The sequence below is a fragment of the Myodes glareolus genome, chromosome 9 (assembly GCF_982192425.1).
Source record: "Myodes glareolus chromosome 9, mMyoGla1.1, whole genome shotgun sequence".
Lineage (NCBI taxonomy): Eukaryota > Metazoa > Chordata > Mammalia > Rodentia > Cricetidae > Myodes > Myodes glareolus.
Window position 1 is genome coordinate 83,568,085 of NC_142034.1, and position 26,980 is coordinate 83,595,064.

At 38.4% G+C, this 26,980-nt stretch overlaps 1 protein-coding gene across 1 annotated transcript; it reads left to right on the forward strand.

Moving 5' to 3' along the window:
- Positions 1-107: 107 nt before the first annotated feature.
- Hmmr (hyaluronan mediated motility receptor) lies at positions 108-26,274 on the forward strand. Its single transcript, XM_048436000.3, has 18 exons — positions 108-262; positions 3,167-3,265; positions 3,990-4,069; positions 5,258-5,305; positions 6,532-6,720; positions 8,174-8,260; positions 8,350-8,450; positions 12,072-12,146; positions 12,575-12,750; positions 13,180-13,328; positions 14,853-15,067; positions 17,820-17,936; positions 19,429-19,575; positions 19,875-20,027; positions 20,123-20,222; positions 22,103-22,279; positions 23,767-23,929; positions 24,703-26,274. The coding sequence occupies exons 1-18, from the start codon at positions 217-219 to the stop codon at positions 24,720-24,722; spliced, it is 2,142 nt and encodes a 713-aa protein (XP_048291957.3). The 5' UTR covers positions 108-216; the 3' UTR covers positions 24,723-26,274.
- Positions 26,275-26,980: the final 706 nt, after the last annotated feature.

The window sequence follows — 26,980 nt, forward strand, 5'->3', positions numbered from 1 at the left end:
TGGAGCAGTCTGTCATTGGCTGTCGGTTTAAAGTTACAGTCTTCCCGATTGGACGGGGCACAAACCTCGTGCGCATGCTCCTCGGCCTCTTTAGGCTGGCTCAGCTAGGTCTCTGTGTTCTGATTGGCCGACGCAGGGAAGCTGGGGTGAATTTGAATCCCGGCGAGCGGACAGTTACAGAGGCGTTTGGTGGCCGCGGCGGATCCGGCTGTCAGAATGTCTTTTCCCAAGGCGCCCCTGAAAAGATTCAATGACCCTTCGGGTGCGTACCGGTGCGGGAGCAGGGTGGGAAGGGGGCGCGCCCTCCACCGCTCCTTCCTCAGGCAGCGGGAAGCCGGAGTAGGGCTGGCATGGTGTTTGTTTTTCTCAAGATACGTGCAGTAAACACTTGGCAAGGGCTGTACAGGATGGTAGGCATGTGGCTCCGGGTAAAATAGAGACCCCCGACTGACATCAGCGAGCCTTCAAGGGGGAAATTCTACCAATAAGCCGTCAACGCCATGGGGAAACTATAGCGGGTAAAGGGGATGAGAATTGGCAGGCATTACATATGTTACTTTTCTTTTTTAGACACTGGCACTTGGTGTGTCGATGGCACAGTAAATTGAGTGTAGGTGGTGATAGTGTCCCAAAAGTTAGACTAAAGGAATTTTTTAATGTTTTCACCATTCAGAAATAGATGCTTCCGGGCCTGTGCCCTTAACCACTGTAGTGTCTACCCACAATAACCAGGGGGCCTTAGGTGTGATTGGATCGATGCTAACTGTACAACTGTACTGTTCTAAGGTCTGGAACTTAGTCCCTTAAGCAGCCAGATGAGCGAAGTACTAAAGTTGCACTCTTTACAAATGAGAAAGTTGAGGGAGGTTCTGACTGTATTGGCCATCAAAGGACATTGTTTATCCTCTGTAACATACTATTGGTCAGGTCTACATCTGTGACTTCTAGCCACACCACTCTACTCACAAGGTCAATTGAACAATTAGATTCATCCAGCTCAAGGGCCACACCGTTTAAAAGGGATTCGAACAACTTGGGTTCTGCAGAGCAGGGGAGATTGAAATTGGACTACAAATTCTAAGTGACTGACTAGAAAATGCAGACGTCTGGAAGCTTGAAGGCTTTAGTTAATGTAATTAAAAACTGCATGCAGAAATCCATGACTTCATCAGCTGATTTGATTGTTTTAGGTTAGAAGATAGCAGCCTGGGTAAGAAGTCCATGAAAGAAAAAATAATGATAATCAAGTTAGCAATTGGAGCCACTTTATGAATAATAGATTACACAGTTTACAAATAAATGAATTGTGCCCATAACAGCAGAGGTCAACTTCATAGACATCGTCTATTGTCTCTGTGACTTTTGTGTGTGTTTGGGGTGTGGGGGTCTTTTGAAACTTTCTCTGGAAGTCACTCTGTAGACCAGGCTGACCTCAAACTCACAAAGATCCGCCTGCTGGGATTAAAGGCGTGTACCACCATCTCCCAGCACACCTCTGACTTTTCTAGTAATGCTGTCATAGTCCTAATCTTTTCAGAGCACACACGTAGAATTTTTAATAGGGTTGTAGCACATGAGAGTTTCTTAAAAAAATCAAGACACACGAGAGTAATCAGCTGTCTCCATCATGAGAAAAGTTAGTTGAATAATAGATACTTAGAACGAAGAAGAAAAAAAAATCCAAGATGAAATAGTTATCTCTAAATACTTGAAATCCGTAATGAACAAAAAGTGTTTATTTGACATTCTTGAGAGTTGGTGGGAGACATGTATATTAATTTCAAGCAGGCACATTTCTGAGAGTAAATATCTACTGCTACAATAAGCCTGCTTGGACCTCAACAGATTTTATGTCTAAGAGATTCAAACACGTGTGGAACCAAAATAAATGTGGATGCCAAAAAGAAGAAATGGACTCAGTTTAAAATCCCTGGGACACAGCCGTCTACATTAGCTGCAGCCTTATTCTAACTGGACGGATTTTCAGTGTTCAGGGCTGGGTCTGCATGCTTAAGAAAGCCATGGACTCTGTTCCTATAAAGCCTATAGGTTTTTTTTTTGTATTTATTTATAAAATGATAAAACTCTAAAGTCCAAAATTGTATTTCCCCCATCTGATTGGTTCCTTGAGGCTAACATGAAATGGGAGAACGTGCTTTTGTCTCAGCTGTTTGGTTTTACTGCACTGACAGGCTCTCATGGACCCTACTGGTATCCACTCCGAATACAAAAAACGGGGCTGTTCTCCTTTGCTTGCTAATTCTAAGAGAAGCTTCTGTACAGAAGTTTGATTTGGCAAGGAGCCAAAGGGGGTGGGGAGAGTTTAAAAATATAACAACAAGGGGCTGGAGAGATGGCTCATAGGTTAAGAGCACTGCCTGTTCTTCCAAAGGTCCTTAGTTCAATTCCCAGCAACCACATGATGGCTCACAACCATCTGTAATGAGGTCTGGTGCCTTCTGGCCTTCAGGCGCACGCACAGACAGAATATTGTATGTATAATAAATATATATATATATATAAGAAATGTTTAAAAATAGTAACAAAAACTCTTCAAGCATGTTGAATCCTAATACCCTTGTCTACCACCTGGCCATCCTTTCGAAGAGGACAAAGTGCTGGATAAGGAAGGTACACTGAAGCTAGGCATCACGCTGCATGTGATTGAAGCACCCTGAACGCTAAAGTGAGAGACTCAGGGGATCAAGATGACCCTAGAATATACAGTGAGCTCTGGATGAGCCTGAGTTCCATAGTAGAATACTGTGGAGCGAGAACAAAAGTAGGTAAGAAAGAATGTTAAGCAAAAACATCATAGTATATCTTGGGAAATATTCTAAGTTTTCAGGAACAAGTTATCTTAATTCATCAACAATGACTGTTTGGGGAGCAGAGTAGGAAAGGTTTATTGGCTTCCAGGTTATAGTCTATCCTAGAGGCAAACCAAGTCAGGAAGTGAATGAAGAACAGATGGAGTTCTGCTGATGGCTTGCTTTTCATGACATGCGTTGTTACACAACCCAGGACCACTTGCCCAGGGGTGGAATACTCGCAGGAACTTCTGATGAAAGATAGTAGATACTTAATATAGGTATTGCTAATCTGCTGATGGTGGTACTAAAATGATAACATTAAGTGATGCATTGCTATTTTGTGTTTTCTGTAGGTTGTGCTCCATCCCCAGGTGCTTATGATGTTACAACTGCAGACGTATCTAAAGGACCAGTGTCTTTTCAGAAATCACAAAGATTTAAAAACCAAAAAGGTAATGGGTCCTTAAACAATGATTATACAGTCTTATAGCCTATCATAAGCAATACTGTTGAAATCTTAAAATGCTTTTGCATTTCTAAAGTTTCATGGCTGAAAGTATATTTATACAAGTGAAATTACGCAGGATATTTGCAGATAGGTAGTTATCTTTGGATAATCGCTTTTCCTTTCTGTTAGAGTATTGGGACTGCCAAGGAGTTGGACAGTTGACTCAGTGGTTAAAAGCACATAGTGCTCTTGCAGAGGACCTCAGTTGGGTTACAAACACTCAAGTATACACGCATACTCCCACACAAACACATGGACAAATTTAATATTTTTTTAAAAATCTTTTTTTTTTTTGAAAATTAAAAATATCAGGAAGGGGACTGGAGAGATAGCTCAGAGGTTAAGAGCGCTTGAAGTCATGTGTTCAATTCTCAGCAACCACATGGTGATTAACAACCATCTATAGTGGGATCTGATGTCCTTTTCTGGCATAAAGACATTCATGCAGCTCGAGCACTCATATACACAAAATAAATAAATCTTTAAAAAAATATCAGGAAGATTTTAGGTCTATAAACAAATAATTGTGCAAGTAATTATTTGAAATGTACAATCAAAAGGAAAAACTTACCTTGTTCAATTACAGTCTTCAGTGAGAAGTTTGGAAATATTATTGTATGTGGTTAAAACAAACATCAACCATGGTCATATTGATTTATTTTTTTCAGGATCTCAACAAAATCTTAATGCTGACAAAGATACTACCTTGCTTGCTTCATCTAAGAAAGGAAAGACTTTGGTTTCAAAGGTGAGAAACATTTATAAGACTGTTGATATATTCATTATGTCATTGACTATCTACCTGCAAGACAATGTATTTGATTAAAATGGCTAAGTGTGTATATCGAATTTATATGTAAGTTGGAGCTAGAGAGTTTATCTACTGCTCTTTAGAGGACCTGAGTTCAGGTACTTTCACTTAGAATTGGAGTTTTGTATGATTAAGCGTAGACTCTCCAAATGATCGACTTCTTCCAGTAGAAAAGGCTACCAGTTTTGAAATGAATAGAGTCGTTAGGCCTGTCAACTTAGAAACACACAGAACAAACCTGTTATTATCAATGATGTATAAAATGAAGTATAAACATTTGTAAGGATATTTATATTTTCTTCCATTGTGTCAGAAAGGCTGCTGTGTATAAGATTTTGTTAAGATTATGTCGTAGGTAAATAAATGCCATAAAAAAAAAAACAGAATCACAAGTTTTCATCATAGACCTCTATTTTTGTTGTAAAGGAAAGGGAAGGCTATTTTTCTAATGGGTTGAAATTTAGAAAATTGAAATTTTTTCAGGTTTTAAGAACATTTTAGCCAGGCGGTGGTGGTGCACTCATTTAATCCCAGCATTCAATAGGTAGAGACAGGTGATCTCTGTGAGTTCAAGGCCACCCTGGTCTAAGAGTGGTTCCACTAAAAGACCCTGTTGTGAAAAACTGGGAGTGGGGGGAGGCATTTTATTTATCAGAAAAATTCCTATAAAATATGTCATAACCGTCTACAGTATTTACAATACACATGAGGATGGGTGTGATAGTTTGTAGTTTCAATCCCAGCACATGAAAGTTGGATTGTGAATTCAAGGCCAGGGTGCACTGCATAGTGAGTTCTTGACATAAACTAAAAATTAGGAGCTAGAGAAATGGCTCAGTGGCTGCTCTTTCGGGGGACCCAGGTTTAATTCCCAGAACCCACTTGGCTATTCCCAACACTTTATATGACTACCGTTCCGAGGATTCAGTATCCCTTTCTGGCCTCTGAAGGCACCAGGCACACACATGGTCTGCAGACATATATGCAGGCAGAACACCCACACACATGAATTCTTTTTTAATTTGGAAAAAGACCAAATATAAATAATTAAATATCAGATTGGGCTGTGATGTTTGTGGCATGAATTTTATGTGTTCATAAATTTTTTTTTTGACTTTTAAACAGAAGGAGCCTCAGAAGAATGATAAAGATTTGAAGAAATTAGAGAAAGAGGTAAACCATATTTTCAGCTTACTGGGGAGTAAATGGAATAATGGAAAGAGGATCACATAGATTTGCAGGCTAAGATTGTGGAACAATTTGAGTAGTTCTGCAGTGAGGTAAGCATGTCATTCATGCCTGAGCCTTGAGGGAATGGATCCTTGCCTCATTTAATTTAATACTGACTGTCTTTATTGAGGATCGATGGCAATGAGGACGTTATGGTTGACACTTACACATGTGATAATTGAGTTAGTGACACTGCTGACGAGTGTGTGCCATTGCCGAGATTAGGACTGATTGTTTGCGTCAGACTTTAGGTTGGCAAGTTTTTAACCATACTTTCCTTGTTTTGTTTTGTTTTTTGCTAGGGTGTGTGGTATGCATACTTACATGGTATGTTTGCATGTGCATAGATGGGAAAGTCGTCTGTGTCGTCTTAGGTTGCTCCTGAGTTCTCCACCTTAACTGTTGAGGCAGTTATACAGAACCTGAGCTCGCCCTTCCACCTAGTCTGCCCAGCTAGCTCAGGGCTAGATCTCTTTCTACCTGAAGTGCTAGGATTACAAGCGGGCCACAACCCCTCACTGACACTTACATAGCTTCTGAGACTCCAAACGCCAACCCTCATGTTTGAGCAGCAGACCCTCCCCAAACATTTTCAATGTGTTGTTTGTTTCTGTTTATTATTGACAGATATTAGTTTCTGTGTTTTGCTGTTGGTTAACTAGTAGAGAGAACAAAACATGGCTCACTGCTGCCTATTAAGTTCTTCTGAGGACTCTGCTTTCCTGAAATAAGAAACATATAGCACTTCAAGCTATAATTTAAATTGGTGTAATTAGGAGGCCAGCCTGGTCTATAAGAGCTAGTTCCAGGACAGGCTCTAAAGCTACAGAGAAACCCTGTCTTGAAAAACCAAAAAAAAAAAAAAAAAATTGTGTAATTTTTTTTTTCTCAGTAATTTTCTCAGTATGTAGCTCTTACTGGCCCAGAACTCTCTATGTAAACTGACCTGAAAAATCACAGAAGTCTGCCTGCTTCTGCCTCTCAAATACTAATCATTCCGAATTCACAATGCACATCTTTAAGGTGTATTCGTAAGGTAAATATGGTTATTCAAACAGAAAGTAGAATAAGAATGTCTGAACACTGTAACAAATTGTAAGTTCCTTAGAAGGGTTGAGGCTTCTGGTAGCAGTGTGATCAATCATGTATTTATCCTCATTTTCTTCCAGGTCCGTGTCCTTTTGCAGGAGCGAGGTGCTCAGGACAGACGGATCCAGGATATGGAATCTGAGCTGGAGAAGACAGAAGCAAAGCTAAATGTAGCACTCAGAGAGAAAACATCTCTTTCTGCAAGTAATGCTTCGCTGGAAAAAAGGCTTCTTGAGCTAACCAGGGCCAACGATCTACTCAAATCTAAGGTAGTTGGACCTCATGAGAACATCAACATTGAATAGTGCTTACGTTCACATTTGAGTGGTTTGGTAGTTTAAGCTTGTGACACAAGTGGAGTTGAGGCTGTTTATTCACTTACAGCACAGGTGTTCTTGCTCTTACTGGACCTAACCACACAAACTAGAGTGATGGTTTGCTGTGCTAAGTACTGGTCTATTTCAGGAGGTCAAGTAAGGTTTTGAATAGAATGTAGTAGACACCAGCAAACTATTAGTCCTGCTGTGACTATTAAATTAACTACTTTAAATATTAGCCTACTGTTGTAGCATTATTTTTACCTACTTTATTATAGGTCTTAGAAATGATTGATGAAATGATGTACTCAATACATAAATTGTGTTGATAAGTAATAATGTACAATTTATTTATTATGTATATAGTGTTCTGGGCACCAGATCTCATTACAGATGGGTGTTTACCATCATGTGGTTGCTGGGAATTGAACTCAGGACCTCCGGAACAGCAGTCAGTTCTCCTAACCTCTGAGCCATCTCCCCAGCCCTGTACTAATAGATTCTAAAGAATCTATTATTTAATAATAAAGAATCTATTATTATTTAATGGTTCCATTAAACAATGGCAAACATAGAGGGAAGTCACTGTTAAGTTGAATTCATCATTTATTCAGTGCCTGTGATGGGCTGTGCTCTTTACGGAGAAAATAAAAAGTGTATTAGAGCCCAAGGGAGATTGTTTTGACCTAGAAGGCCTGGACTAGGCCCCATATCCTGTATATTTCAGGGTTCCCAGGCAGCTGAGACTAGTTTAGCAAACAGTTCCCCAAGTCTTTCTGGGGTTTGTCTAAACCCTGCAGTGGCCTTTCTAGCATGTAACAGTAAGTGACCACTTAGACCAGCAGTTCTCAACCTGTGGGTTGCAACACCCTTGGCAAACCACTACCTCCAAAAGTATTTACATTATGATTCATAACAGTACAAAATTACAGTTATGAAGTAGCAATGAAAATAATTTCATGGTTTGGAGCGCCACCAGAACATGAGGAACTATATTAAAGAGTTGTAACATTAGGAAGGTTGAAACAATCGACTTAGTCTGTTTCAAAAATAGGTCAGGAAGTCAAGGAAATGGGGGAAAGTCAGTACTGGCGTACTTGTTGTGATAAAGCTCTTTTCTCTGCCATAGTACATTACATGTAATTAATAACTCCAGTGACAGACACATTAAGTGGTATTTAAGTAATTCTTTTTCTTCTTTTTGTTTGTTTGTTTTTTGTGGGTTTTTTTTGTTTTTTGTTTTTGAGACAAGATCTTATGAAGTCCAGGCTGACCTTGACCTCTTGGTCATCTTGTCTATGTCTCAAGTGCTGAGATTACAGGCATCTGATACCATACTCAGACTTAAGTAATTTATACATATGACTTGGCAGAAAATATTTCTGAATTTTTATGTTTGTTGTAGTTTTCTGAAGATGCTCACCAAAAGAGTATGAGAGCTCTAAGTCTGGAGTTGATGAAACTTAGAAATAAAAGAGAAACAAAGATGAGGGTGAGTGCTGCCTCTGGTGTGTATCCTATCTCTTGTCTCTGGGAACTTAAGAGCTTCTCAGTTCCTAAATAGTTGTCTCCATTGTGCAGAGTATGATGGCTAAACACGAAGGCATGGAGCTGAAGCTGCAGGCCACTCAGAGGGACCTTGTGGAGTCTCAGGGGAAAATAGTCCAACTGGAGGGAAAACTGTAAGTGGTAAACGGAAAAAGATAGTTAAGTGTGACGATTCCTTAACTTTGTTCCTCTATTAAAGTGTTCTACCAAACTATACGTATTAATAAAGTTCGGTAATGTTTCAATGTAAATATACATTGTGTAATGAGGATATCAAATTAAATATAAGAATCCCCTCATTACCTTACAGTGAAAAACTCTAACTTTTTTAAGTTATACCGAACTCAATCTGTTGTCATCTTACTGTGGTATGCCAGCTTCTTCCTCCTTTCTGTATTAGAACTCACTGATCAAAAGTTTTCTTGACCAACTAGCGCCATGCTGGTCTCCCCCTGTTCTTTTTCCAAGGTTCAGTGACTATGTTCTTTTATGATAATTAATTTTTAATTCCACTATTTTGTGAAATTTGTGGTATTTGTCTTTGTTCCTTGCTTGTTTCACTTGGCGTGATGAACTCCAGTTCCATCCATGATGTTACATGAAAGGATTTTGCTTTTCGTATAGGCTTGTATGCTATTCCACTGTATGTCGTTGTATCCATTCGTCTCTTGAATAGGTGTCCATGGCTTCTATGTCATGACTGTGTGAGTACCGCTGAGGCTACAGTGGGAGTGTAGCTGTTACATCCATATAGTGACTTTGTTTCCTTTTACTATATACCCACTAATACAATTGTTGATCTTATGGTAGTTTATTTTCAGTTTTGTCATTCTTTATGAAAAAACCTATATTCCGTTTTCCATAATAATTATGTCAAATTATTTCCTACCACCAGTGTACAAGAGTTTATTTTCTTCATATCCTTATTAGCACTTATTAACTTCAGACTTTTATTTATTTATCTTTATTTGTATGAGTACTTTGCCTGTATGTATGTGTTTGCACTATATACATGCCTGGTGTGTGGATCAAGAGGACATTGGATCCCATGAACCTGTATTTACAGACGGTGGTTGTGATTCACCATGTGGGTGCTCGAACCTAGGTCCTCTGCAAGAGCAGCCAGAGTTCCTAACTGCTGAGCCATCTCTTTAACCTCCAAAATCAATCTTTCTCTTTCCCTCTAGCCCCTCCCAGGTACTATCCTTTCAACTCTTCCTATGGACCCCCTCTTTTAAGTTGATAGCCTTTTTTTCTTTATGATTGTTACTTATTTGTGTGTTATATACTAAATATAATACAACCTGCTGAGTCTGTTTTGTTATTTAATAATCATTCTTTCTATGGCGAATTAATATTGATTTTGATTTGCATTTTCTTAGTGATTAATGATATATTAAGCATTTTTATCTTTCTGTTGGCCATTTGTATATTTTTGAAAAATGTCCATTTATACCTCCTGCTTTTTACTGTTAAAATTTGAAAGTTCCTTACATAATATAAACATCATAACTTTATTAGAGATACACTTTGCAAATGTTTTCTCCAATTTTGTAGGTGGTCTTGTCATACAGTATTTTTGCTATCCAGAATATTTTTAGTTTGATATATTTATCTATTTTTACTTTTGCTTTCTCTGCTTTGAGGGTTTTGCCCATTCCACTTTCAGTGTCCTAAAGCATTTCCCCGGGGTGTGTGCTAGTAGTATTGTTGCCTTGAATGTTAAGTACTTAGTCCATTTTGAGTTGACTTCAGAACCTGATGGATTATAGGGGCTTACTCCTGTTTTTCTTCATAAGGATACATGGTGTTCCCAGCATCATTTATGAGGATTCTCCTGTCTCCAGTGCGTGTGCTGTGCGTCTGTTTGTTACCCTCTTGGCTCTAGTCTGTTGATTTATCCAATTGTCTTATTTTTACACAGACACAGTATTTTCATTGCAGTAGCTTTGTAGTATATAAAATCATGGAGTGTAGTCATTCTTGCGTTGCCTTTTGCTCGATGTGTCTTTTGGTTATATGGTCTTTTGTTTGGTACAAATTATAGATTTATTTCTTGGTTTGTGAAGAATGTCTTTGATATCTTGTTAGAGATTACACTGAATCTGTAGATTACTTTGTGGATATGAATATGATAACAATATTGACTCTTCTCATCTGTAAATATAAAGAATTACTTATATCCTATAAGTTTATATGTCAGTATTTTGTAATTTGTATTATAGAAAGTGATCACCTCTGTTGTGGTTTAAATGGCACATGACCCGTACAAGCTCATAATTTGAACTGGATCCCAGTGGGTCATGCTGTTAGGAAGCTGTGGAACTTTGAGGAGGCTGAGCAGAGCTAGATGAAGTAGGCCTCTGGGAATGGGTCCTTGGAAACTTTAAAGCAAAACAAAAAAACCTGCAAGGGGTTGATGAAAAGCGTCAGGTATAATGGTGCGGTAGTTTTGGCTACAGAGTAAGCTTTTTAGTCTCCATTTTATTTCTGCTCTGATTCTTACTGTTTCCTTTATTAACTTAAGACTACAGTAGATTGTTAGCCAGTTTTTTTGTTTGGCTTTCTCTGAAAGCTGTATTTGCTATGACTGTTTCCTCAATACTTTCTTTGTTGCCTTCTTTAACCTCTTTTTTCACGGGTTGAGGGTGGTTTTGAGACAGGGTTTCTCTGTGTGTAGCAGCTTTGGCTGTCCTAGAACTTGTTTTGTGACCAGGCTGGCCTTGAACTCACAGAGCTCCACCTGCTTCTGCCTCTTAAGTGCTGGGATTAAAGGCGTGTGCCACCACCTCCTAATTCTTCCTTAACCTCTTAAGTGATAGTTAAATCATAATTATACTCCAACATTATGAATGTGTTACCTTCAACTCCTTCATCTTCAGTTTTGATGAACAGGGAAGATCTTGTTCTTCTAGCATGATTGTATTGAGGTAGTTGACTAACCCAAACTGAAATACAGTATAGGAAGATAGGATTCATGTCCAATTATAACTTTAAAAAAAAAAACCCTGAGTTATAACTAACATATCTCACACACATCACATATACACAGACTCCTACATGCACACAGCTGTGCTGGTTTATAACCTGTAGCCAAGTGTGATATTAGAGTTGTTCTATATTCATAGTGTTTAATATTGCTGGCCTATTTCAGCCTTTATAATGGTGCTATATGCTAATTTGTCTTTGTTGTTCCTGTTTGAAACAAGGTTGTGTGTCTCATGTAGCCCAGGAAGTCTTCAGCGTCCAGATCCTTCTTCCTCAGCCTCCCAGGCTGCTAGAATTTACAGGCCTGCACTATATGACCTGGCAGTAATTTGTTATATCTATAGACTTTATATATCTTCTCTTATGAAGTATCTGTTTAAATCTAATTCATCCCTCAAAATAGATCATCTTGAAGAGCCTAAATCACATAAATAATCAATTACTGTACAACCTGGGATGGAAGCTTCTTAGCACACAAAATGTGATTTGGGTTGGTAAAACTAGGAAAGCTGCAAGATGTGACCATTTCTAATTTATACTGTGGTTCTCGTCATAGCTCTTTTGTCAGAGTGTGTTTGGAAAGTTTTGTGTAAATAAAATCTAGTTACCTGTGTTGATCATAGTTGCTAACCTGAAAAATCACATGAAATTTAAGGTGGAAATTGACCTCTGGAGTTACCTGACATAATAGTATTTAGTATCTAGTAACTACTATGCATGGTTATTAAATAAATAAACCATATGTATTTTTTTCCTTTTTTCCCCAGTGTTTCCATAGAGAAAGAACAGATTGATGAAAAATCTGAAACAGAAAAACTCTTAGAATACATCGAAGAAATTAGGTAATATAAATAGTATCTTTAAAATTAACTTCCAGGCCAGAGAGATGGCTCAGTGGTTAAGAGACCTGGGTGCTCTTCCAGAGGACCTGGGTTCAATTTCCTAGCAGCCACATGGTGACTTAACAACCATATGTAACACCAAGGCCCAGGGGAATCTTATCTGATGGCCTCTGTGGGCATTGCACATCATGTGGTACACAGACATCCAGGCAGATAAAAGATAAACATTGAATATATAAATAATTGAAATGAAAATAAAATGGATCTTACTAGCAGGGAAATAACTTTGTGGGTTGCCTGGCATGTGGGAAGCGCTGGATTTAAATTCAAAATTGTTTTGCTCATACAAAACAAGAGAACCTTATTTTGTTGAATATGTTCTTCCAGTACCTAAAGAGGAATTCTCTTCAAAATATTCTTTAATGCAGTTGTGCATCTGATCAAGTGGAAAAATATAAACTTGATATTGCCCAGTTAGAAGAAGATCTGAAACAGAAGGATCATGAGATTTTAAGTCTTCAGAGGTCTCTTGAGGAAACCCTCACGTTCTCTAAGCAAATAGAAGACCTGACTGTTAAATGTCAGCTGCTTGAAACGGAAAGAGGTACTGTGCTATTGATGTTGTTCTGAAATAGAACCAATAAGGCTTGGGTGTTGTCTATAAAAAATGCATGGCTCTATAACAGCAACATTTTTCATAATTATGTGAATACCAAAAAGTCCATGTGCTATGTTTGGGAAGTTTTTTAATGGTATAATGTTTGTTTTATTTCAACATGTTATATTCTTTGATTGAAAATAAACAGTTATACTAGCTGACGACTTCTACCCTGGGTGGCCCTTCATAATTAGTGTAAATTCAAAACTAACCTTTCTGTGTAGCTTATATAATAATGTAATGACTGTAATCTTACCCCCCTATGAAACACTTACTCTATGTAGTGTGCTACAGCAATGGGGTGAAATATTAGCTGAACTGAGCCCCTTAACATCAGTATTTAGTTATGGAATGTCTTGTACTTTCCTTTTATAGACGATCTTGTCAACAAGGACAGAGAAAGGGCTGAAAGTTTCAGTGCTGAGATTCAGATTGTAACAGACAAGCTGGTTCTGGAAAAACAAGAATATGAAAAGCTGCAACAAAAAGAATTGCAAATAGAGTCACTTCTACAGCAAGAGAAGGTAGTTAACTACATGTAGTTTTGCTTTTTTTTCCCCAAAAGCTACTTAATTATATCATAATTTCTCCTTTGTATCAGAAATTCTCTGTGTATACTTTGAATGTTTAGTCACAGATACTAGTATACGTTTTATCAAGTAGACAAGATAGGTATTTACCTTAAAAAGAATGTTTTACAGCTGGGCGATAGTGGCGCACGCCTTTAATCGCAGCACTCTGGAGGCAGAGGCAGACGGATCTCTGAGTTTGAGGCCAGCCTGGTCTACAGAGCTAGTTCCAGGACAGGCTCTAAAGCTACAGAGAAACCCCATCTCAAAAAAACAACAACAAAAAAATGTCTAAAAATAGGAAAAAGCAAAACAATATGAAAATGAAAACTACATAAAGAAAATTAAACCCACAAAAATATACAGACAAATAAAAAACCATGGTTATGGGATAGAAGTAGATAATTGTGACACTGTAGCACAACACTCTGATTACTTGTAAACATGAAAGCGGCTCTACCCCATTGATCAGTGGATTAGAAATGTTTGTTAATCATTTATTTCACTGTCATACTGTGGGGAAGGCTGAATCAATAGGAATGGGCATGCACTAATGTGATGGATATTTGGGAGCAGTAGACAATGAAAGGGGTTCAGTAGGTTAATAATATACATTAACCTGGAAAGATCTCAACTATTTTTATGATTTAAAAAAATTTTACATACACAGAATATGTAGTATAGATCCCCCTCCCAAATGTATGGCATGTATGAAAATATGTAGGCAGTTACTCTGAACCAAAAGTTACCTTTGGAAAGGAAAAAGAGAGATTGGAATAGGGATTAGTGAAAACTTATACTAATTTCACTTAAAATCTAGAATTTTGTTCTCAATAATAATGTTTTATAAAACTTTGAAATGTGTATCCTATAACGTAAACATTTTATGCAACAGTGAGATCATAATATGCTTTTTGTCATATTTAAATAGAATAGACTGGTAAATTGGGAGCATGAGGTCCATGGGAGAGGGCTGAAGGGAAGAGGGGAGAAGGAGAGAGGAGCAGAGAAAAATGAATATCTCAATAAAATCAATTAAAAAGGGGGAAAAATCATGATAATTTAATGTCAGGAATTGAATGACAACTTTGTTCTGTGTTTTATGCACATAAGAAAATAAGTCTTCAGTGACTTTATTTTTTTCTCTTAATGTTATTTAATGGGAAATGAAGAGTTTTATGTATAGGAAATAGATCATATTTTTAAACAAAGTAAACAATAACAAGATAAAAAATAAATAAGTTTAGAGTAGATTGAAGTAGGTATAAGCTAATAGTAAAGCAGATATAAAGAAAGTAGTATGATGGTTTTTCACTAAAAAAGTTAGAAATTACATTTTCCACAGTATTAAATTATAATATATAATCTGGGGAAAGTGAATGTGATATGTATATTTTTGTGTTTCCTTTAAACTTTCTAATTTATTTGCCATACTTCACTATCTGTATTGCATTTCCTGTCTTATCTGTCTGAGTGCAGGAACTGTCTGCTAGTCTGCAGCAGCAGCTCCGCTCATTTCAGGAGGAAACGACTTCAGAGAAGAATGTCATTAGAGAAGAGTTAAAACTTGCCCTGGAGGAGTTGGATGCGGTACAGCAGAAGGAGGAACAGAGTGAAAGACTGGTCAAACAGCTGGAAGAGGAGACAAAGTCGACCGCCGAACAACTGAGCCGGCTGGAGGGGCTGCTGAGAGAGTACGTGGTAGTGGGGCCCTTTCTAGGCCGGACGGGAAATATGAACTGTTTCCTTAGAGTTCTCATGTCACCTGTGTGCATGCACGAAGGTAGGAAGAGATACAGAGGAACACATGGTGCGAGTATACATAGCTCACATACGTACACCACATACATATATGTAAACAGGCATGGTCGTCAAAGTAAGAGTTGCCTAGCACATGTTTACTCCCCAGACCCAAGAGGTTAAGGCAGGAGGATGATGAGTTTGAGATTTGTCTGAATTGCACATTGAGCTTTAATAGTAAAATTTTGTCTCAAAACAAAAAGCAATAAAAGGAGCCCTTTTTCTAAGCCAAAAGCTAGTCTTTGCTGCTACATTTTCTAAAAGTCTGGACATCCACATTAAAACAGTTTTTATTATATTTGAAGACATCTAAACCTTTTCATTTTAAATATCTTTTTTAAGAGAATCCAGACACTCCCTTCATGTGTGTGCACATCAGCATGGACAGGCACATGTCACTGCACGCATGTGGAGGTCAGAGGACAACTTTTAGGAGTAGCTTCTCTTCTCACCATGTGGGTCCTCAGGGTGTAACTCAGATCACCAAGGTTGACAGTGCCTTTTTCCCCTCAGCCAGTCTTTCCTCATTTCACGATCAGAAAACAAAATGGTCCCAAGCTATAGTGGCTCATGCAGGTAATCAGTCCCAGCATGTCAGAGTGAGGCAAACAGACCGCGGGGAGCGTGAAGCCAGCCTGTGCTGTAGAATGGAGTGCTCTCTCAAACATAAAGCAGTCAGAAATAGCTGGTAAGCATTCAAAAACAACATTCTTGTTCAAAGAAAAACTAGTGTCTCACAGTTTTATACCAATTTCATATTACTGCAGTCCTTTTATTACAACTTTATTTTCTAGCACATGCTAGAAATGCACTTAAACTAAAATTTACCAATTTATTCTTTTATTTTTAATTTTTAGTATTTACTTTAAAAATATTTTTGAAATGTATTATGATTGTTAGCTGGTATGTGTGGTGTGTGTGAGTCTAGGCATGGGTAGAGATCAGAGGACAGATTTCAGGAGTCAATCCTCTCTACCATGGGTTTCAGGGACAGATATAGGTCACGAGGATGCCTAGAAGATTCTTTTCTCTGGTCCTGGCAATTTGATTCGTAAATTTAAACTACAAATAACTTCTACCATTTAAATTCATGAAATTCCATTAAGGTAGCAAGCTACTGTAGATGGGACATGAGCCTGTGGTATTGTGTATTACACCTACCCCGTTGAATACTTAATAATCTCTTCTGAGTTTTTGTCATTCATGACAAAGAGGCACCCCAGGGCTTTGTGTACCCCCACTTTGGGGGAGCAGTACAAACGTGTTATGGGGATTGTTCTAAATTGCAACTGGTTTTTGGAGAAGAGGAAAAAATGAGTAGATAATCCATTTCCTAAAGGGGGGTTGAGACAGTTATTTACTCTAGCTTAGAGAGTTCTGATTTCACCTGGCTGTGGTGGTGCACGCCTTTAACCCCAGCACTTAGGAGACAGAGGCAGGTGGATCTCTCTGAGTTCGAGAAAAAAAAGAGAGAGAGTTCTGATTTCACAAGACCTTTATTTGTTAGCTTAACTAGTTAACTATGCAATTATGGGGGAGGTGGCTTGATGTCTTCATATTCTGTTTCATTAGGTGCTATGTGAGATGAGGTCTAAGGTTCTTCTTAGATTAGACATTTTAGGCTTACATTAAAAAAGAACTGAAAGTCACTCTTCTAAGTGACAAGGAAAATATTTTACTTCACCATATTCTTTGTTTTTTGTTTTGTTTTGTTTTGTTTTTTTTGTGACAGGGTTTTTCTGTGTACCTTTGGAGCCTGTCCTGGAACTGTAGACCAGGCTGGCCTTGAACTCACAGAGATCCCTCCTGCCTCTGCCTCCTGAGTGTTGGGATTAAAGGTGTATAGGTGTGCACCACTTCCATCCAGCCCTTTCACCATAGTCTTTTAGAGACTCCTCATAAGCTCAAATTTCCATCCAAGCATGTTATATGCAATATTTGGAAAAAAATGTTTGAAATTTGTAGTATACATTTAGAAAAATGACTTAAAACCTATTTTGTTACTATATAAAACTATTTAAGATCTTGTTAGCATTGGACGTGTGTGATTCATTTGGTAGGCTGAAACAGGAGGATCCTAAGTTAAAGGCTAGCTTGGGCTAAATAGCAAGATCTTATCTCAAACAAAATTGAGTGATTAAATACTTTTCAAGAGTTTTTAATGTAAGTTTCTCAGTACAGAGAATTAAACTTCATTAAATCTAGATGCTGCCGGGTGGTGGTTAATACCAGCACTCAGGAAGCACAGGCAGGCGGATCTCTGTGAGTTCAAGGCCAGCCTGATCTACAAGAGCTAGTTCCAGGAGAGGCACTGAAACTACAGAGAAACCTTGTCTCGAAAAAAAAAAAAAAAATCTAGATGCTTTGAGCTGGCATTGCATGCAGTCTTTAGACCTGACTACTCTGTAACATTGGCTTTACAGGCTGTATGGGTTTTGTTCTTTCCCCTAGCTTACCTACATAATGCAGCAGACATGGAAGAAATGCAGTAGAAAGTATATCTAGAAGAAGCTGGTAAATAAAACATTCATGTTATGAGACTAAGTCATAAATGTGTATTTTCAAATTATACAGCAGCTATTGCAAAGGATCATGTGAGATACATGGTGCAGTTTATGATCTTTTACAATTTTTCCTTGTTCTTAGGAAAGAAGTTGAGCTCGAGAAAAGTAATGCTGCTCATGTCCACGCAACTGTGACTTTACAGGAGAGGTATAATGATGCAGTGCAGGATCTTAAAGATGTTACTGCTCAGTTGGAAAGGTATTTTTCCTTGTAGTGTTCACTGTGGAATATATGAGTGGGGAGCTGTGTTTACCCACAGAAATTGGAACAAAGTAATCCATAGAGGATGGCTGCCATTACGTTAAATTCCATAAAGACTGGTTGTAAATGGGCACCTAGTGTCATCTCGTAATCTCACCACACTTGGGTTGGTGTTCCTTTCCTACTTCAAACCCATGCGAACGTTTAGCACCACCATCTACTTTCCGAATAACATCATTTAACGAATAAAAGCTTTTAGGTCTTTATGATGTTTATCTTATCCCCTGACTATTCACTAATTCCTTAGTCTCATGTTTCTTTGTTGCTTTTCTTTGGCTCTCCCTCAACCATTACCCCTTCCTTACACACTCTTGCTGTGATAGCTCTGGTTAGCCTGGCAATACCCCAGACTGGCCTCAAACACATGGTAGTCCTACCTCAGTCTTTGAGTGCCCAGTGGTACAGGAATGCTAGACTGTGTGGGAGCTAATATTTTAGCCTCTTTAACCTTCAGTGACCATATAGTATCATTTCTTCTTTGTCCCTTAATTTTTCTTACTTAGGGTTGGCAGCTCATATCTACAATCCTTTGCTCGGGAATTCTAAAGCAGAATTACAGTAAGGTAGAGACCAAATTGAACTTCATAGTGATTTCTAGTCCAACAAAGTGTGACCCTATCTCAGAATGCAAAAAAGAAAATTAGAAGTGTTTTCAGGCAATATGATTGTATATTTGATGTGCAGTCATTTTTAAATGCATAAATTAGAAAAGAAAATAACCCAATTGACCCTCACTTTCTTCTTTACCTCTCAAGGACCACCGTTCCCAGCTCCTTCTTAGCACACAGTTCTCTTCTTCTCTCAGTCCATCTTCTTGGGGTAACACTAGTTTTCATAAGTGCTATTTCATACAGTGCTCATTTCCCTCAACTCCTACCCTGTCTACTTCTTATTCACTTTATGCGGGGTGGGAATACAGAGTCTCTCTTTGGAGTTCTCGCTGTTCTAGAAGTTTCTTTGTAGATCAAACTGACCTTCAACTCACAGATATCCACCTGCCTCTGCCTCCCAAGTTCTGGAATTAAAGGTGTGTGGTACCACACCCCGGCACTATTTCTCTTTTATAAAAAAAAAAAAAAGTCAAAGGAATTGGAGTGATTAAAGGCACTAAGTGCTCTTCCAAAGGACCTAAGTTCAATTTCCAGCCCACAGAGTGCCTCGGCCATCAGTAACTCTAGTTCTGGGATATCAGATCTCATATTCTGAATTTTTGGACACTGCACATATGTGGCTCACATATACCTTCAGGCCAGCAACTCCTAAACAGAAAATGTTATGTAAACTCATTAGTATTGGCCTCAGAGTACTGAGTTGTTACCTGTGTCCGTGCATGATAATAAGGTTTTTTCATCTGCCAAGAAGTATATAAGATCTAAACTTTGTCATGTATACAGTAGTAACAAAGAAGTGTCTGTTTCTTCCTAATAAGCTATAAAACAGCGACCCTTAAAGAAATGGAAGAGCTGAAGCTGGAGAACGTGGCGCTACAAGAAAGAGCAGCCACGGCAGAGAAGAATGTGGAAGATGTCCAGCATCAGATATTGACAGCTGAGAACACAAATCAAGAATACGCAAGGTGAGTAGCACAAATGCATCAGATAAGAAAAAAATAGTTTCCTCTTTGTTTTTTGAGACAAGGTCTCACTGTATTCTTGGCTGGAACCTACTATGTAGAGCAGGCTGGCCTCAAATGGAGAATCTGCCTGATTCTGCCTCTCAGATGCTGCCATTAAAGACAAATTCCACCACATCCAATTAGAATTGAAATTTTTAAGAATTTCTCCTACTGCTTTATATTTCTTTTCCCCAAAAAGAAGGGATAAAAATGAAAATGTCTATGAGATAATTAGTGGATTCTTCTTTCCCAAATCCAAGGATGGTTCTAGATCTGCAGAACAAATCAACATTGAAAGAAGCAGAAATTAAAGAGATCACAGTTTCATCTCTTAAGAAAATAACTGATTTGCAAAATCAACTCAGACAACAGGATGAAGACTTTAAGAAGCAACTCGAAGAGGAAGAGGCAAGGTAATTCAGGCTTAGACCTTGAGTGCAGTGTAATGCGTTGTTTTTTTCTAATAAATTGAAGAAAGATAATTTTTAAATTTTTGTTTCCCATACAGAAAAGCAGAGAAAGAAGATGCAGTAGCAGAGTTAACTGTGGAAAGTAATAAATGGCGGCTTCTTTATGAAGAACTTTATAACAAGACTAAACCTTTTCAGGTGTGTTGCTTATGATTAACTTTTCGTGACCTGGAGAGATGACTCAGGGTTTAAGAGTACTGCTTGCTCTTCCAGAGGACCCAGGTTCAAACCTAGCACCCACATGGTGGCTCCCAACTGCCTATAACTCCAGTTCTAGGGGATCCAACACTTTTTTCAGGCTCCATGGCCATGAGGTACACAGACATACATGGCAAAATACCCATACGCAGAAAATAAAGTGAAAATAAATAAACTTAGTTGGATCTATTTTAAGAATGCATTTCTTTCCTGTGAGTCTTGGCTCTGACTTGCTGCTTCTGTATTACTCTTCATTATGTAGTCATGGTTACAATTTAACAGTTCTCAAATTTTATCTGGTACTCAGCACTTGGGAGGCAGAGGCAGGTAGATCTCCGAATTAGAGGCCAGCCTGGTCTACAGAGTGAGCTCCAGGTCAGCTAAGGCTACATAGAGAAACTCTCTCAAAATTTTCAAAAAAAAAAAAATTTTTTTTTAATCTGGAGATGAGTTCAGTGGTAGAGTGCTTGGCATGTACAAGGTCTAGGGTTGAATTCCCAACACCATGTGAAAACAATAAAACCAGAAGTTAAGGGCTAAAAATTACTATTTATAACTTCTCCAGCTTTATTGAAATACAGTTGATAAACTTAGAGGTCATAAAATAGCTATATATAAAAAGTACTTTCTAATAAACAGCTTGTAATTAGTCATCCTGAAGGCTCTCTTGATAGGAACATCAGTCATTTACCTTTTACTTTGTGGTATGTATTTTGATATGATCTATCTCAGTATTTCTCAGGTTAGGGTCCTGATCTTTGTACTATATTTTGTTCTTTGGTTTTTAGATGGGAGTCTTGCTCTATGCTCCAGACTGGCCCGGTACTTGCTGTGCCAAGCAGCCTGGCCTGGGGTTTGAAGTGTTCCTCCTTCTAACTCCCAAGTTATATCCTTATGACTCTGCCTCTACGCCTGACTATCTTTGTGTTCTTGAGACCTAGGCTGGCCCCAAAAGTTTCTCTGTAGCTGGAGATGGCCTTGAATCCTTGACCATCCTGCTTCTGCCTTCTGAATGGTGAATTTATGGCCATAGTCCACCATACATGGCAATATCCTGGTCTTTTTATAAGGAAAAGGTGGCAGGCACCCAGGAGGCATAGATAGGTAATAAAGTTCAGGCCAGCCTGATAGTGCATTCCAGGACAGCTACGTCTACATATTGACACCTTCTGTTTCAAAAATATAACAAAAACGCCTCCAAAGAAAAATAAGTACTAGATGGGTGGTGATGGCGCACACCTTTAATCCCAGCTCTGGAGACAGAGGCTGGTGGGTCTCTGTGAGTTCAAGACCAGCCTGGACTTCAAGAGCTCCCTCCAGGATATGCTCCAAAGCTACAGAGAAACCCTGTCTCGAAAAACAAAAAGAAAGAAAAAAGGTCTAATTGGAGTGGAAGCAGATACTGTTTACAAAGGTGACTATTTTACTGATAGATTAAGAAAGCTGGCTAGCCCGGTCTAACGAGTAAGTTCCAAGACAAGCTCCAAAGCTACACAAAGAAACCCTGCCTCAAAGGAAAAAACAAAAAAAGAAGACAGCTGGATGGATCTTTCTTGCTTTCTGTTTTGATGCAAAGCTTAAAGAATTTTCTTAGTGAAATTGAAGAGCCTTCAAGAAAAGTGGGAATACTGCTTGGTGTGTTATTTTTATTTATTTATCTTTATGCTTTATATGAACATAATAAGATTTAATGGTTTTAGACCAGATATAGTCACAAACGGTTTTAATTACTGGTGTTGGGGCAGAAGCAGAAGGATGCACAGGTTTAACAATTTTAAGTCTCAGTTTCCTTAAAAAACAAACATATGTATCTTTTCCAGGAACAACTGGATGCCTTTGAAGCAGAGAAGCGGGCATTGTTGAATGAACGTGGTGCAACTCAGGAACAGCTAAATAAAATCAGAGATTCCTATGCAGAGCTCCTGGGTCACCAGAATCTAAAGCAAAAAATCAAGCATGTTGTGAAATTGAAAGACGAAAATAGCCAACTCAAATCGGTTTGTAAAATAACACTTGTATTCAGATATACTAAAAACTAAAAAAACTGAGCAGTTTATAGGGGAGAACTCATCTGAGAATTAATGAACATATTTAGTGTTGACTGGATGGGTATTCAGTTTTACTTAGCTTTATAATTGCTGCTGTAGTTGAAAAACTATAAAATGCTTTTTGTTTGTGTCTGTTCCGGTTTTTTGAGACAGGGTTTCTCTGTGTAGTCCTGCCTGTCTTGGAACTCACTTTATAGACCAGGCTGGCCGCGAACTCACAGAGAGCCGCCTGCCTTTGTCTCTCAAGTGCTAGAATTAAAGGTGTGCACCCACCACCACCTGGTTGACCGTATAAAGTTTTACACGTTCATTTCTATTTACAAAATAACTATTCCTTTTTGTAAATACATGAAGATAAGTCATATTCAAAAAATGATTATTTAACTTTTTTCCTTCTAGAAGGTTAATTTATTTTATTTATGGCATACATATTCATATTTTTTAAATCTGTTCTGATAAACATCTAGGCTTATTTTGCAGCTTGGCTGCTATGGATTGTGCTGCTGTAGACCTGAGTATGTAGTTATCTACTGAATGTTGATTTTGATTCCTCCTGCTATATACGCAGGAGCTGTAAGCCGTCTCGTGCAGTATTTTGTTGTACCTCCTGGAGGCCGCTGTCATCTGTCTTACTCCCTTGAGCGCACTGAGCTAGGATTTTAGAACTGAAACTGGAACCATGTAATCTTAATCTCTTTTGGTGCCACCTCTGCCATTGGAGCCTTGGTTCTCAGTGACTTGAAGGGAAAGGGTATGAGCAATAGCCTCAGTTTCTCTCCGTCTTGCATCTCCGTGGAACCAGTGTTAAGAGCTAGAGCTAGGGTGATCGGTGTTTGCAGAACACCATTGCACAACTGCAGCTGAGCAGAAGACATTTACCCATAGATTTCACCTCAACAAGTAGGAGGTGCTGGCAAAATGGGTTCTTATGGGTGGGAGTCTTCGGGAGCTGGGGAGAAGGAAAGCCTGTGTTTTTGGTGATGGACTTTCTAGTATGGAGGGAATGACTCTTTGGTTTAAAATGCCAGAAAAGCTTGTGGATCATTTTGAATAGCTATTTTTTCCTTGGTTATTGTGCTTTAAGAGGACCATTTCTAGAGGAAGAACGTGATGGTTGCCTTTTTATACTATTTGGTTTTACTAGGAAGCCTGCCACAGAGTGTTAATTCTGTCAAGCCAAAAGCTGATTTGGGGGCAATTTATTTTCACTTCGCTTTTGATCAGAAAAGTATACTCAACTTTGGAAGGACAAGAAAGTTTTGATTACTTTGTATGAACTGTTCCAAATCACTTTGTAATTAAATCTTAGTGAACGTGTAAGAGTTACTTTTGCCATTAGTTATGATATATAAGCAACTTTTTGGAATATGTCTGCAACAATGATAACACATTTTAACCACTGTATTTTAGTGATTATTTGTGTTTTTCTTACTTAGGAGGTGTCAAAACTCCGATCTCAGCTTTTTAAAAGGAAACAAAATGAACTCAGACTTCAGGGAGAGTTGAATAAAGCTTTGGGCATCAAACACTTTGACCCTGCCAAGGCTTTTCACCATGAAAGTAAAGAGAATTTTGTCCTCAAGACCCCATTAAAAGAAGGTAAAAAAAAAAAAAAATTACGTATTTATATACCTGTCATCATTCTCTCTCTCTCTCTCTCTCTCTCTCTCTCTCTCTCTCTCTCTCTCTGTCTGTCTCTCTGTCTCTCTGTCTTGCTTTCAGAGTAGTTTAGTGATTTATCTTTTTTATAAACTATGAAACTATGTTGCTATCTTCTAATATAGAAATTCTGAGATTGATGTATCAAGGCTACTTTCCTCCTTTATCTGCTTCTGCACATCTAGATGCCCAGTCCTTCAAGGCCCATTCAGACCACATCTTCCTTCAAGTCTTACTTTTATTGCTTCTACTAGCATCCCTCCTTCCTTATCCCCTCTATAGTGCATGTATCTTGCCAAAGGCCAATCCCTCTGTACAGAACTCACAATGTAACCTAAGTGTGTCTTAGATCCATCATAATTTTTTACATTACAATTTTAGAGAAATAATTTTCTTGACGGAATCTTTATATATTTCACAGTTAAATCCTAATTACTTGCAATTGTGTATGTGCATGTGTATTCATATAATACATATATATGTATTGTAATATGGTACAGAATGTAAACATTGCTTCTTCTGTCTTCAAGAACATAGGTCTGGTTTTAGTTTATAATGACTTAGGATTTTGGTTTGATTTGATTTTCAAGGGTTTGAATGTAGACCTTTGAACATGCCAGGCAAGTGTGTAGCTGAGCTGGATCCATAGCCTGGATCATCAGTTAGTAGTTTTAATATAAAATACTTATAGCTTGTTGTGATCTTCTTTTCAGGCAACACAAACTGCTGCTGACTTCTGATGCAACGTCACGGATCATGGAAGTATACATTTGAAATACCTGTTGAAGATTATTCTCTTCATTATTCCTGTTATTATGTTTATAGTATATATTATATAATATATTGTTTCTACTGCCTATTCTTAGATATATGGAAAGACATTCAGCATTTGTTATGAAAATGTCTTTTGACATTTTATTTTCTATTATGTATCTCTTTAATCTTTTAATTTAATCTTTTAATCTTTTTTACAATTTTTCTCATCTCATTCTGAACCATCTTACTTGCTTTGCAGCTTACATCAAATCAACATTTTGTAAAGATCAGTATTAAAGATTTGCCCTCTATTCTGTATTCCCCCAGTGTTTTTAACTTGATTTTAGAGTTTTTTCTATTGTGATGCAGAGTGGAAAGGCTAAAGCACTTTGACTTGCTCTTGCCTCTGCTTGATTTACCTATCATGCGCACTCTGGTCTCCCTGTCACAGTCTCTCTTCACTTCAGGCAGAGTAAAGGCACCCTTACCTCCACAGTAACCTCTCTTCTATCAGAGTCACTGAGTATTTAATCATTCCCAGAGTCTTTGGCTCTATCCTAGTTCTAAACTAAAGCTTGTAGCTCGACCTACAAACCTACATTTTTAATAAATTAGCTTGTTAAGTTTTAGATGTACCAAAATTTTTTTTCCCCTTTGTCTCAGACAGGATTTCTCTGTGTAGCTCTGGCTGTCTTAGAACTCCCTATGTAGACTAAGACTGACCTGGAACTCAGAAATCCACTTGCCTCTGCCTCTCAATTGATAGGACTAAAGGCAAGCACCACCGTGCCCAGGCTCATGGAAATCAGAAAACTGTACATAGTAGATTTTTAGAGAATTTGTCACCTGCATATTTTCTGAATATATAGACACTCATAACACCCAAACAGTAATTCAATTTTCACGCAATAAAGTTGTGTTCGAGATGTATTTGTGTCTACCTCCCGTCCTAATTTGTCCCCAGAATCATAGATGATACCTTTTATTTATTTCTTTTAAAGTTTTATTTATGCCAGGGTGACACACACCTTTAATCATAGCACTCTGAAGGTAGAGGCAGACGATGAGTTTAAGGCTAGCTTGGTCTATATAGCTTGTCCCTGTCTAGCATGTTATAGTATTTAGGCATCTGTACTGACCTGCCCTTTGGGTCGAGACAGGTTACATCCTCAGCTGCAGCCACTGTGCACATTCACTACATTCCCTTTTAAAAGCTGGGCCTTTACCACCTCTCTCTCTCTCTCTCTCTCTCTCTCTGTTTCTCTGCCTGTCTCTCTCTCTCCCTTTCCTTCTCTCTGCCTCTCTCTTCTCTTCCACTGCCCCTGTCCCCAGAAACTGGTTTCCCCCTTTCTTCTTCTTTCCCATTCTCTTTCCCCCTAGTAAAAAACCATCCCGCCAGGCAGTGGCGGCACATGCCTTTAATCCCAGCAGAGACAGGCGGATCTCTATGAGTTTGAGGCCAGCCTGGGCTACAAAACCTAATTCCAGGACAGGCTCCAAAGCTACAGAGAAACCCTGCCTCAAAATAAATAAATAAACCGTGTGGCCTCTTTTTCTGTCATATTACTTTTCAAATTACAATACAGCCAAGACTACGTATTTATTTTTACTTAGGTTTAAACATTGAAAAATTATATTATTCTTGTATTCTGTAGAGATTTATAGCCTTTAGTCATAGTAAATATACACAAGGAAACAGAATAATCAGGTCATGTGGACTGCTGGCTTTGTGATGACAATATCTACAGAATATCATTTCTGGGGCTGAAGACGGCTCAGTGATGGAGTGCTGATAGCACAAGCATGAGGACCAGAGTTTGAGTCCTAGTACCCATGTAACAAGCCAGGCATCGGTACATGCCTCACACATGCCTGGGTCTCAGACAGGAGAGCCACTAGGATTCACTGGCTCCTGGCCTAGTTACAAAGACAGCAAGCCCCAGGTTTAGGGAGGGAAGCTACCTCAAGGAACAGATAAAGAGGGATAGAGGACCACACTGATTTCCCCGCCTACATTCGCACACAAACAGAATTCATAGGCTTATTCAGGTTCAGTGAAAATTCAGTGGATTGCTGTCTTGCCACATGAGCAAGTCGTAACCAGTTACCTGGTTATAAGCATATGGGGGTCTTAGTATTTATGCAGTCATACTTTCCTACAAAATAAATGCACACTGTACAGGAAAACAGATTTTGACTTTTTTTCAGATTCAAATTGGTTGTCCATTTTATCAG